General features: G+C 55.8%; 1 protein-coding gene across 1 annotated transcript; it reads right to left on the minus strand.

Moving 5' to 3' along the window:
• Positions 1–5,103: 5,103 nt before the first annotated feature.
• On the minus strand, positions 5,104–10,147 carry WISP2 (WNT1 inducible signaling pathway protein 2). The gene is made up of 5 exons (XM_019472831.1): positions 10,088–10,147; positions 7,035–7,245; positions 6,147–6,398; positions 5,773–5,966; positions 5,104–5,223 (listed from the first exon to the last, which is right to left on the minus strand). Exons 1-5 carry the CDS (start codon positions 10,145–10,147, stop codon positions 5,200–5,202), a joined length of 741 nt encoding a protein of 246 aa, XP_019328376.1. The 3' UTR covers positions 5,104–5,199.
• Positions 10,148–11,472: the final 1,325 nt, after the last annotated feature.

Consider the following 11,472-nt stretch of genomic DNA (forward strand, 5'->3'; position numbering starts at 1 on the left):
AGGCGCTGGAAGCCTGCACCCCATGAGCCGCTCCTCACTTCCACTCCTGACACCCTTTCTCCTGGTCCCACTGCTCAGACCATGCCGTCCATCCAGAAACACCGGGAGCAGGGTTAAGGCAGAGACCGGCAGCTTTCCATGGGGCTCGTGCTGCCAGCCCGGCTCCAGCAGGCAGCCGGTGCCGCAGGCAGGGCCAGCAGGCACGGGTGTGCCAGGCTGCCTGCCCCCAGCGTAGGCAGCAGCAAGCCCCGCTCCCTGCCGAACGGCTGCACCTTCCCTACAGCATGCAGCAACGACCTGCTCTTGCTGCCTACTTCTATATCCCTCCCCAAATAGAAAAATCCTCTTCCCCCCCCTCCTTTGAGCGGTTTTGACCCATGTGGGGAGGAAATGCGAGACAGGTTGTGACCTTCCTCTTCTGCCTTCCCTGTTGCAGGGGATGTCATGCAGAAGACACCCAGATACTGTGAGGTTGGGGCAAGAGCTAAAACCAGCGATGGCAAAGAGGACCCCCAAGGAAAGCCAGCCCCCGTTTGCATTGCTGAGCAGCTGCTGCCGCATAAACAAGGCCAGAAATAACTTTATCTCCAGGCGCAGGAGTAAACAAGCAATCAGAAGGGAGAAGGTTTACCCTGGCAAGCCATAGGGAAGTGACCTTGGCAAAACAACTTCAGGTGAAGGGCTGGGCCCGGGAAGGGCCACGGCCACCTGCTTTCCTGGAGCTTAGTCTAGGGCAGGGGGTGGGAAGAGGCTGATACCTCATCCGCCAGCAGGGAAGAGGGGGGGCGAGTCTATTGAGCCATCCTCACTGCCCTTCCCTCCTTGGGAGCAGCCGAACATCTCCGCTCAACCATACTCGGGCACAGCAGGTCGGGGCCAGCGTAGGGAAGCCCAAGACATGGGGCAGTAGAAGCTGCTTATTGTGAGTATCGGTGTGTTGACTCCAAAAAGTGCTTTCTGGAGCAGATAAACGATGGGAAAGGCTGTATGTTATTTCCTGCCTACATGATAAAATCTAGCCACTACAGGTGTGTCCCGAGAGGTGAAGCTTAAAAGCTGTTTCCGTGGGGTGAGGATATGGCTTTTTTGAGGTTTGCAGAGGCTCTGGTGGAACTGTGCTCCTGGAGTAGCAGAGGAGGGGGTCCATGGCGGTTCACCCTTCAGGAAAGCAGTCCCCCACCCTGCCCTGCTCCTGCCCCCTTCGCCTCCATGCATTTCAGCTGCTCCTACAGCCTGGGGTTGGGGTGGCACTTGCAGAGCAACTTTATGGAGGTGTAGTGAGATGAGAGGAACAAACCGGGAGCGGTCCCCTTTGTCCCAGAGTATCAACCATTGGGGAAACTGAGGCAGAGACAGCAGCCGGCTGGGAGGACTGCTGTAATCATGGGAAGGGTCACAAGCTGCTCCCAGCACTGTAGGCAAAACTTTCGCTGTCCCCAAAATGAAGACTTGGGGCTGGGTGCCTCCTGCCATGGGAAAGGAGGAGCAGGGCAGGACACGGGGAGCACTGCCTGCGCCCGGCTGCAGCCCCATGCCCTTCACACCTCCTGCTCCCTGGATCTGTTGGAGGCACGCATGCAGCGGTACGGCTCCTCTCTTGTGCCTGCCTCAAGTCTGTTTAAGGTGTTCACTTGACCCATGATTTCACTCGCGGTAGAGGTGCTACCGCCCAGCTCTGCCCGAGTACCCTGTATTGGGATGCTTCCCCCCGGTTCCTGGCTCCGGCATGCGGCAGCGATGCTGCTGCCAGCGCGTCCAGGGCAGTGCGAGAGCACAGGGCTGGGATGGCTCCTGCGGGTATCAAACACGTAACCTGAGTGATGGGCTTTCAGGCAACCCATTCAAGGCTTTTCACCAACAGCAAAAAAAGGGCCTTGATCTACTTTTTTTTATTGAGCACTGCACTCCTGCTCAGGGAGGTATGTGACAACGTTTAGCTTTAACGAGGGGCTCATCCGGCCCTTTCTCAGCCAACTCCATGCTTTTAAAAATCATCAGTCATGAGAATGGCTTGGAAAAAAAATTCTGATGCACGTTTACTCATGCAGCAGCAAACAGTTTCTCCTTCAGCTGCTGTGTGTGCTTGCACTGTAATGAGCTGTGATCTGCTGCTCACTGCTGGTTCGGGAATATGGTTGTCAAATCACATGCCATTTATGTGTGCAGATGTGGCAGTATGCTTTGAGGACAGGGGTGAGTTGTCTTCTGTTTTGGGGTTCTTTTTATCTTTACGGGTGACCACAATCATCTGTGGATGGCAGAGTATTTATCTACTGCCCCGCAAGAGCAGGCAAAGCCCGGGGCCCACTGTGTCAGAGGCTGCAATAAATGTGATCCTCAAATAACCACATGTTTCCAGGGTAGCAGGGCTTTAGAAGGAACAGCGAATATTGTGAGACTGGCAATCAAATTGCAAGAGTTGATTTCCCTGTATTCTTAGGGGAAAATAGTTCTGATTTATTTGGATTCGTTAATTCATTATTTAGATGTTTTCTGCTTAGTGAATCAGGGAGAAATGACATTTTACAGAAAAAAAAAAAAGAAAATTCTAGCAGACGTGCGTTGAGTCATTTCTGTTGGAGTTGACAATTGCAGGTTGCTGCTTGAAAAGTGACCTTTTGATTTTTACCATCACCCAGAGGCGGCTGGGCAGGATTTGGGAGGGGGTGAGAGCCCTGGCAGCACTCCCTGCCGGCAGCTCACCCAGCCTTGGTGGCCGTGTCCCAACATGCTGAAACAAGAACTGGCTTAAAAAACAGGATTTTCAGTACACAGAACATATCTTATCCATGTCAGTCGAGGAACACTGTGGTTTTAAAGTCTACATGAGCCTCGTGTCACTGCTTTTTTGGCATGGCCATCACAGAGGTAAAAAAGCCAACAAAAGCTGCAGACCGGGCCACGTTCATTATGCGATTTGCTGCCTGCCAGAGGTTCACTGTGTCCTCCGTATCAAACTGAATTAATGATTTGTATTCGGGCAGAGCACCAGACGATCACAGTAAATAATTCTCTATGTAAGCAATGTTTTACTGCATGAGCAGTGAGGTTTGGGTTTTTTTTTTTTCTTTCCCCCCCCAAGAGGTGACTGAAAAGCATCCTTGACTTTAATTTTATTTTCAGCACTTGCAGAGGCCGGGGGAGCAGGCGAGCGGCTGCCTTGGCCCTGCTGCCTTTCCTGCTGCTTGTGGGGAGGCTTTTCCCCGGGCAGCAGAGGGGAGCTCCCTCTACCAGGCAGCCTTTTGCCCCTGCACCCGTTTTTTTTTTCTTTTCCCCCCCAAGAGGTGACTGAAAAGCATCCTTGACTTTAATTTTATTTTCAGCACTTGCAGAGGCCGGGGGAGCAGGCGAGCGGCTGCCTTGGCCCTGCTGCCTTTCCTGCTGCTTGTGGGGAGGCTTTTCCCCGGGCAGCAGAGGGGAGCTCCCTCTACCAGGCAGCCTTTTGCCCCTGCACCCCTAAATCCCGTTGGCCTGGGTCGGGAGGACAGGCAGCTGGTGACGATGGTGGCATGATGCCAGGGAAATCCTGGTCCCGGGGTGAACGGAGGAGGTGTGGGGCTGGCAGGAGGAGGGGTGAGTTACAGGGGGAGAATTTGGGCTTTGTTTTTTGGGAGGCTGAGAAGAGGCATGGCCTGGTCTGTGCCTGGGGCTGCAGACCCAGCAGTAACGCAGCCAGCACCATGCCGTGCCCTCCTGTGCATCCCAGCAGCGAGTGGAGACCCAGGCACCGCTATGGCCAGGGTCGGTCTCATCAGCAGAGCAGATGGAGCTCACGGCTGGGTAAAAGCAAAGGGGCAGAATTTAACCCAGGATATAATATACTGTAATAATGTTTTCAGTGCTTTGATTCACATTTTTTTTTTCTTTTTTCTTTTCTTATTCTAAGCAGCCTGAACTGAGGTGCCTCCAAGCTGCCCTGTCCTGGGTCAGGCCTTCCCTGCAGCAGCCGAACTGGCCATGAGCAGCAGGGCTCCTGAGGGCACACCGGAGCCGGGCTCACCCCACACAGACAGGCCCAGACAAGCTCCGTACCTAGATGAGCACATCTTTATTTTCAGTTCCACGAATGCACATCTAAACTGTCCATAACTCGCCTGGACACGTCACCTAAACTGCTGCTCCTTTCCAGTCGTCCTTCTCGCCCCGCCATGGGACGCACGTTCCCTCTGCACGCTTGTGCAAGGCCGTTAGAGGGCATTTGGGTTCCATTTTTCAGTCACCCAGAAGGACTATCACTGTGAGAAAGTACTATCGCTGTGAGAAAGTAAAGGCAGAGCTGCTGAGCAGCTCTCCTGCGCCGACTCTTGCATAGCTGGAGCAGCTCCAGCCCGTCGGGAGACGGCCCCAACTCATCTTTGCAATTTGTTTTCTCTTTTTCCTGCTTTTCTTTTGGCCTCGGCTCGCGGGGTATGTGCTTGGATGGCAGGCGGTATGTCTGGTGCTGCGGAGCGGTGTCTCCTGCGTCTGAGCTCCTCGCTCGCCGAAGCCCTGCCAAACCGCCAGCGCTTTGGAGAGGAGGAGGCCAGGAGGAGCAGGAAGGTTCATGTTTATTCTGGAGAGATGTGGGGAAGGTGAATTAGAGCTGCCATCAGGAGGACGCCCCTGCCCATGCCCAGGAAGGCAGCTGTCAGGTCACGGGGTGGGTATCGTGGGATGGCTGAGCTTGTGCACGGCCGAGCTGCGCAGCCCGGCGCAGCGGTGACTTGTGGTGCGTGGCCTGATGTACCTGCTCCTTCCCTGGGGGGCCAGGGCGTGAGGGGTCCTGCTGGGGATTTGGGCTTCCTGGTGCTGGAGACCGTCTCTCTTGCAGCCCCCACAGAGCAGAGCTGCACGCGTGATGTGGCAGAGGAGCAGCATCACCTCTCCAAAAGCCCCACCAATCCAGGAAAGGACCAATTCCCAGTTTCTCAGATGGATTCATGCTCATGGCAGGGTTTCCCCATTTCCCATTTCATTCAGCCTGAGAAACTCAGTAACCCTGCCTGGGGCAGTGGGGGTGCACAGAGGGGCAGGTGCTGCATGACATGGGGATCTTGTTCTCTATTGCCACCCTCCGTTGCAGCCAAAGTCCATCAGTTCTTCCCCAGTTTCCCAAGGGACGTGTCCTCTGTCTCCACCGAAACCTCAGTGCCGTGGGCTTGTGCCAGACTCTTTGCCGGGACGAAGCGTTTGCTCCGCAATGCGACCAGGTGGGCATGGCTACAAACGACCTCCTCTTCCCCTCTGGAAAGGTAGAGTGGAGAGTGATGGAGAGATGGAGGGGGTTGGTGGCATGTCCCCCATGTCTAGGGAGCAGGGGCATGTGGCAGTGCAAGTGCCTGGCCCTGGAAAGTGCCAGCTGCGTGCGAGCAAGGCAGTTTTGGACCGTGTCTGCACTGGGGCTGTGCCAGGTTAATTAAAGGGGTGGCAGATCCCTGCCACTCAGGTGTACCCAGGGAGCCAGGCAGGAGCTGCAGATGCATCTCCAGCTATAAGGGCAGGTCAAGCCCACCTCTGTGGCTCAGGGTTATGTGGGGTCCACGGTGCTCTTGGATTCAGACATGCAGAGATCTCAAAATTCAGGTCTGCACCTGCCGTCAGCTGTTTTCCAAGTGCAGTTTCAGGAGATGGATAGTTTATCTGTCCCTGAGACATAGTCAGCTCATGGCTGGGGAGAGGTGATGGGGTGCCCACAGGTAATCGGGGGTCCCATGGCTCGTGTTGGCTGGCATTTCCCTTTCTCGGTCAAATCTATTGCCCAGAGGCACCAGCTTCACTGCGGCCCTCACTTACCACCGGGGATGCTGCCGACAGAGCTGGGCAGGGTCTGGCCATGCAGAGCCGCCTCTGAGTCTCCAGCCTGCAGTACCGGTTCTGGTTGGAGACGCGGGTAGAAAAGCCCATGCCACAGGTGGCCGAGCAGGCGCTCCACTCCGTGCCCCACTCCTGGCAGGGGTATGGCAGCAGTGGGGATGCTGCCCTGGGGGCTGGTTGAAAAGAGATGAAGGGAAAAGGGTGGTTGGAGCCAGGTGCTATGCAGCGTGCCCGCCGGGTGCTCCGGGCATAGCCCTGCATGGCGGGGAAATGAGGTGTCTCCTGTTGGTGTTCATGGTCTGGGGTGAAGAGACCATCCCCAGAGACCTGTGTGGGTATGTCCTGCATCTTACCTGCCCCAGCATCCCGGAGGAGGTGCCGGTCCCGGGCTTCACAGATCCACTCTGGGCAGCACTTCCCCGGGACCTCCACGCGCCGTGGGTAGGGGCAGTCTGGGGTGGGCAGCCGGACATCCTCCTGGCAGAGCGGGACGCAGGTGAAGCCCCCATCCAGGCAGCGGCACTGGAGTTTGCAGCTGGGCTGGAAAACCTCCCCATCTCGATAGACTTGGCCGTTCACCTCGCAGCCCTCCTCGCCATCTTCAACTGCAAGCAACAGCCGGGGAGCCCGTTAGGGACAAAGTGATGGTGAGATGTGGATGGCAGAGGGGACTGCTGGGGGGAACCGTGGGGCTGACACGAAGAGACTGAACTGGGAGGCCACAGAAGTGACTGAAGGGTGTGTGGGGCAGACATGGGTTTGCAGCAGCGTGTGCATCGCCCAGCCTCCTCCCCTTCCCTACCTCCTCTCCTCCCCATCTCTCTGTATTTTCAAAGCAACAGCTCACCAGTTGGTGAGAAACCCACTGCGCTTCAGCTCTGACCCTGCCTTTCAGAGTTTTCAGGCCAGAAAAAGCTTCTCCGAAATTTCTCTGCAGGACCCCCCGGCGCCAGCCCCGGCAGGGTGACTGCAGCATCCTTGGGACCCCTGTGTCCATCCCCACGCAAACCACCCCAAAACCCCAGCTGGCAAACGGCATGAGAGCTGGCTGGAGCTGCAGCACAGCCCTGCGGCCAAGCTGCGTCCATCATCCTCAGTAAAGCTGCTTTCGGAGCCTTAACTGCTTCCCTGAAAGTGCTGCAGGATGCCTGGAGCTGGCTGGGGCCCTGGCTGGAGCTGGGGCGTGTGCTGGGCTGGGGGCACAGGGGCATTCCCGGGGGAGCGGGCAGCCCTGTGCTCACAGTTGCAGGTGGCTCCTGTCCCCGCCGCGCTGTAGTCGCAGATGAGGCCCTGGCTCTGGTCGCAGATGTGGAGGAAGTCGCAGGGCTCGCCCAGGCGCCGGGCACAGATCTTACAGCAGCCGCAGCCATCCAGGACCAGGGGGGACCCACGGGGACAGTGGGGTGGCACCCAGGGGCAGTAGCATGGTCTCCGGCACAGCTGGGCACACACCTGCAGAGGCAAAGCCATCGCTGATTCAATACAGGTTGTTTTTTAGCTAACAGCTGCTCTTTCACTGGGACAGCCATGTAATCCTCTCTCAATCATGGGGGCAGATTTTTGGTGGAGGGAGGCTCTGAAAGTCCATGGGAATACAGCAAAGCAGCCTGGAAAGCTATTGTCCTCTAAAGGCACAGCGTGATGGGCACCCATGGAAACCAGGGAGAATCAGGGATGCTCAGCACTCCGCAGGATCGGAACTTAAATACACCACTGCTCTGAATATAGAGGAGGAGGATGGAGCTGCAAAGCGAACATCCCAGGTAGTGGTGGTCATTTAACAGAGCCGCTAGCCCCGGAGGCAGCCGCACGCTGCCCTAAGCAGCCCGACAGGAGGGAGGGGAAAGCAGCCTGCCCCCATGCCTGCTGCAGGGGCAGCGGGTTGTGCCCAGCCAGAGATGTGGCTTCGCGGGGGCTGAATGCACATGGTGAGGGCGCAGCACCTCACTCTGAACAGTCTTAACAGCTCTCATTTGTGTCAAGAAACAGGGCATCGCATTAGCAGTGGGGGAACTGAAGCCAAAGGAACCTCACTGCTTTCCTTCCTGGTCCAGCTGCCTCCCCTGCCTGTCCCTGGCTGCAGCATCCTCTGCCTGGCCTGGCCCGCTGGGTGAGGAGCCCTGAGATAGGCATGTTTTCAAGGACTGGGAGCTGCATTTCCCCCCCCCCAGCTAGACTGAGCAATTACTTCGGCAGGGCCGTGCACTGCAGTTGTTTGCCTACTCAGCCGGCTGTTAGCCAGGGCTGTGCCTGCAGGAGTTCACCCGGGCAGGTAGGTGTTTATATCCACGGCTCATTCTGCTTGCACAATTACCCTGGCACAAACAGCTTCTGCAGGCAGCGCTCGTGCTCCCGTCATGTCGTATCTGACAGGGCTGTTGCATATAGGGCCTGAAGCCAAGTGATTTGGCTCTGCAGTTTCGAAGTGAATTCTTTGCCAGTACTGGCCTAACAGTGCACATGTGAGCCCCACGCAGCAGCTCTGAGCCGCTCTCCGGCAGCCCTGCCGCTCTGCTTGCTGCATGGCCAGCACGTGCAACGCAGGCAGCAGTTCAGCAAATGTGCAACCAAAAAATTCAGCCCTGTGCTGGTCAAGATGCTGGTGCCTCTGCTGAGACTGCTGAGAGATCGATGGGTTCAGCTGGACCATGTGGATTTTAGATACCATGTTTCTTTCTCTTTTAGTTTCTCCCAGTAGCATCAGGTCTGACATGACCAGTTACAGAGAGAAGGTGGGTGCTGGTGTGCTATCTGTTCCCCATTTGCAGCAGTTCAGATGTTTTTTATGGGCCTGTAGAAATGTCAGTGCCAGGAGATAAAATATATCTGAAATGGGCTGGGCAGTCTGAGTCTTGTTCTAGTTTTATCAATGAGCACCATTGTGTGGCAGAAACCAGAGAGAGACTCGCGGCAGGGACCGAAGGACTGGCTGTGGTGGCCAGGTTTGGGCTGGAGGCACGAGGGCTCTTGGTGATTCTCCAGGCGCTCATGAGCGCCTGGGGCAGGAGTCATTTCTCCGTCACAGGCAGCCAAGGGCATTTTTCATCTTTCAGGAGGTTGCTATTACAAATCAATGTTTTAGAAAGATTAGCCAAGCCAACTCCATTAATCCATTTCCCCCCCGCTCTTTGTAATTAACTTGTCTTTAGATGACAATGTAGCTCCTATCAGAGATCTTAACTGTCTGGGAAAGGAGTCAAATAGGCACAATGCTGCCATGATGTCCCTGCTTGCAGAAGGTCTGCCTTGGGATTCAAGAAGCAATTAGAAGAACTTGGAGCTGAGATACCCAACACTTTTCAACTTTCCCATTCTCTGCACAGCAAGTATTTTCACACAGATCCAAGAGGGGAAAAAAAACCACACTACAACAACCCAAATCCTGTTGGAGGCATTGGCTTTGCATGAGCATCCTGGGGAGGGGGGGGAGAGCTGAGTAATGCCGAGGCTGGTGCTCGCTGCTTGGCCCCCTGCCTCGGGAGCTTGGGCAGGGACCAAGGAGTCTGCAGGAGCCGCTACCGCTGAGCTGCTGCTCGCTGACTCGCACTCTTTGTAATAACTTGTCTTTAGATGACAATGTAGCTCCTATCAGAGATCTTAACTGTCTGGGAAAGGAGTCAAATAGGCACAATGCTGCCATGATGTCCCTGCTTGCAGAAGGTCTGCCTTGGGATTCAAGAAGCAATTAGAAGAACTTGGAGCTGAGATACCCAACACTTTTCAACTTTCCCATTCTCTGCACAGCAAGTATTTTCACACAGATCCAAGAGGGGAAAAAAAACCACACTACAACAACCCAAATCCTGTTGGAGGCATTGGCTTTGCATGAGCATCCTGGGGAGGGGGGGGAGAGCTGAGTAATGCCGAGGCTGGTGCTCGCTGCTTGGCCCCCTGCCTCGGGAGCTTGGGCAGGGACCAAGGAGTCTGCAGGAGCCGCTACCGCTGAGCTGCTGCTCGCTGACTCGCAGGGACGCATACCACAGCCCCGGGTGTGGGAGAGCTGCAGGGACAGGGCGAGCAAACAGAGCGCATTGCTGTCATTCCTGCGTGCTCCGTGGACTTGCAAAACAGACGCCTTTGGCCCATGGCCGTTAAGACCCTGCTGCTTAATTGCAAATGTCTCTCACAAGCATAGCTCTGCCCCTCGTGGGATTGCATAAATACAGCTGGTCTGCCAGCCGGCATTAGCCACCGGGCTCGTTGAAACACCCCAGTCCTCCCTGCATCTCACTTTCAAGAACCGTGTGCTTTCCAGACGAAGGCTAAAGCCACCCCAGAGCCCCGTCTCCCTTACCTTGGAGAGGATGCAGAGGAGGGAGAGGAAGAGGAGCTGCTTCTCCAGCTGGAGCCTCATGCTGCTCTCCCCTCTGCCACTTCAGCACATCACCCCCCAGGCAGTTTGGAGGCAGCGGCGTGTTCGCAGGTTTTAAAGCCCCGAGTAGGTCCTGCTGGTGTTTATACTCTCCCCGCTCTGATGTCACTCACAGGCTCCAATATAAACATGAGTAGGTTTGGACAAGCCTCAACATTTTCTTTTTTTTTTCTTTTTTTTTTTTTTTTTTTTTTTTTTTTTCCAGCCCACATTCCAGCTGCCCACATTCCAGCTGCCATTTCCACTCCCCTCAAGGTGAGAACGTGCCGTCCACCGAGACAGGGAGCAAAGGGAAGGGACCGTCTCCCCAGCAAGCATGGGAGAGGGGCTGGGGAGCCAGGCTGGTGGGGTGAACCCTCTCCTTGCTGCTAGCCATGACCGGGAGGGAAGGTGCATGCCTCTTCCTGCTGATCGATGTCTGCCCAGACAGAGCCGGTATCTTTCTTCTGGGTTTTGAAGGGTTTGGCGGGGCTGTCCCCGCTGCCAGTCTGGGACATTGCCACGACCAAGCAGGAACAGGGCACCCACCCCTATATTTTATGCTGAGCGCAGTGCATGGCAGGCTGCGGGAGAGGGGTGAGTTGCCCACACTGTACAGAGCCCTGAAGTCAAGGGCAGGATCCTGTCCCTCCATCGCTGGGGACACCGTGTGACTTGCTTTTGATTGCCAGCAACTCAAGCTGCAGTAGTTTGCCAGGCAAGCTCTCCAGGCCGTAGAAGTGCGATTCCCTTCTGAGTTTCTCTGGCACGGCAAGAGCATGAAAGGGATTTGCTGGGGGGGGGGGTGGTGCTGCCACAGCATCCCCCGTCCTGCGTGGGGCTGCGGCTGCCCAGGGAGGCTGCTGGGGCAGGGGGGGTTGGATGCACATCGTGTTGCATTGTCCCGAGGCTGGTACATGTTGCCGAGGGGGCTGCAGTCTGGCCCTTGCAGAAGCGCTGCTGATTTCAAACCTTGTAAACCCCAGTTCAGCTCCTGAAAATATGACCGGCTTGAGCAATCATGAGAATTTAAAATCCAATTTCGAGGAAGAGGAGCGGGTGCTCAGCATTTGCCTCCCAATGCTTTACCGCTTTGCCATCTGCCCTGTCCAAGTTTTCCTCGCTCCTGCTGTGTCTGAGGACTTGAGGCTGGCTCTTAGGAAAGAAAAAACTAAACATCTCAAGACCTTCAGGAAACTGAGCCCCTTCTCTACATTCCCATCCCCCGGATCTTATCACAAGACGTACGAAGGGGAATTTGTGAGTTCAGAGCTTGAAGGAAAGGCCTGAGCTCACATAAGGATGTGGGGTGCCCTGCAGCTCTCCCC

The sequence above is a fragment of the Aptenodytes forsteri genome, unplaced genomic scaffold (assembly GCF_000699145.1).
Source record: "Aptenodytes forsteri isolate BGI_AS27 unplaced genomic scaffold, ASM69914v1 Scaffold149, whole genome shotgun sequence".
In the NCBI taxonomy this organism is placed as follows: Eukaryota; Metazoa; Chordata; class Aves; order Sphenisciformes; family Spheniscidae; genus Aptenodytes; species Aptenodytes forsteri.

Excerpts from the sequence above, each read along its gene's own strand:
- WISP2 (XM_019472831.1), bottom strand. The coding sequence starts at position 10,147 with ATGAGGCTCCAGCTGGAGAAGCAGCTCCTCTTCCTCTCCCTCCTCTGC. Across the intron at positions 5,967-6,146 it reads CCTCCGGGATGCTGGGGCAG|CCCCCAGGGCAGCATCCCCA; the intron begins GTAAGATGCAGG and ends CTTTTCAACCAG. Across the intron at positions 5,224-5,772 it reads TGTCGGCAGCATCCCCGGTG|AGGGGAAGAGGAGGTCGTTT; the intron begins GTAAGTGAGGGC and ends CTACCTTTCCAG.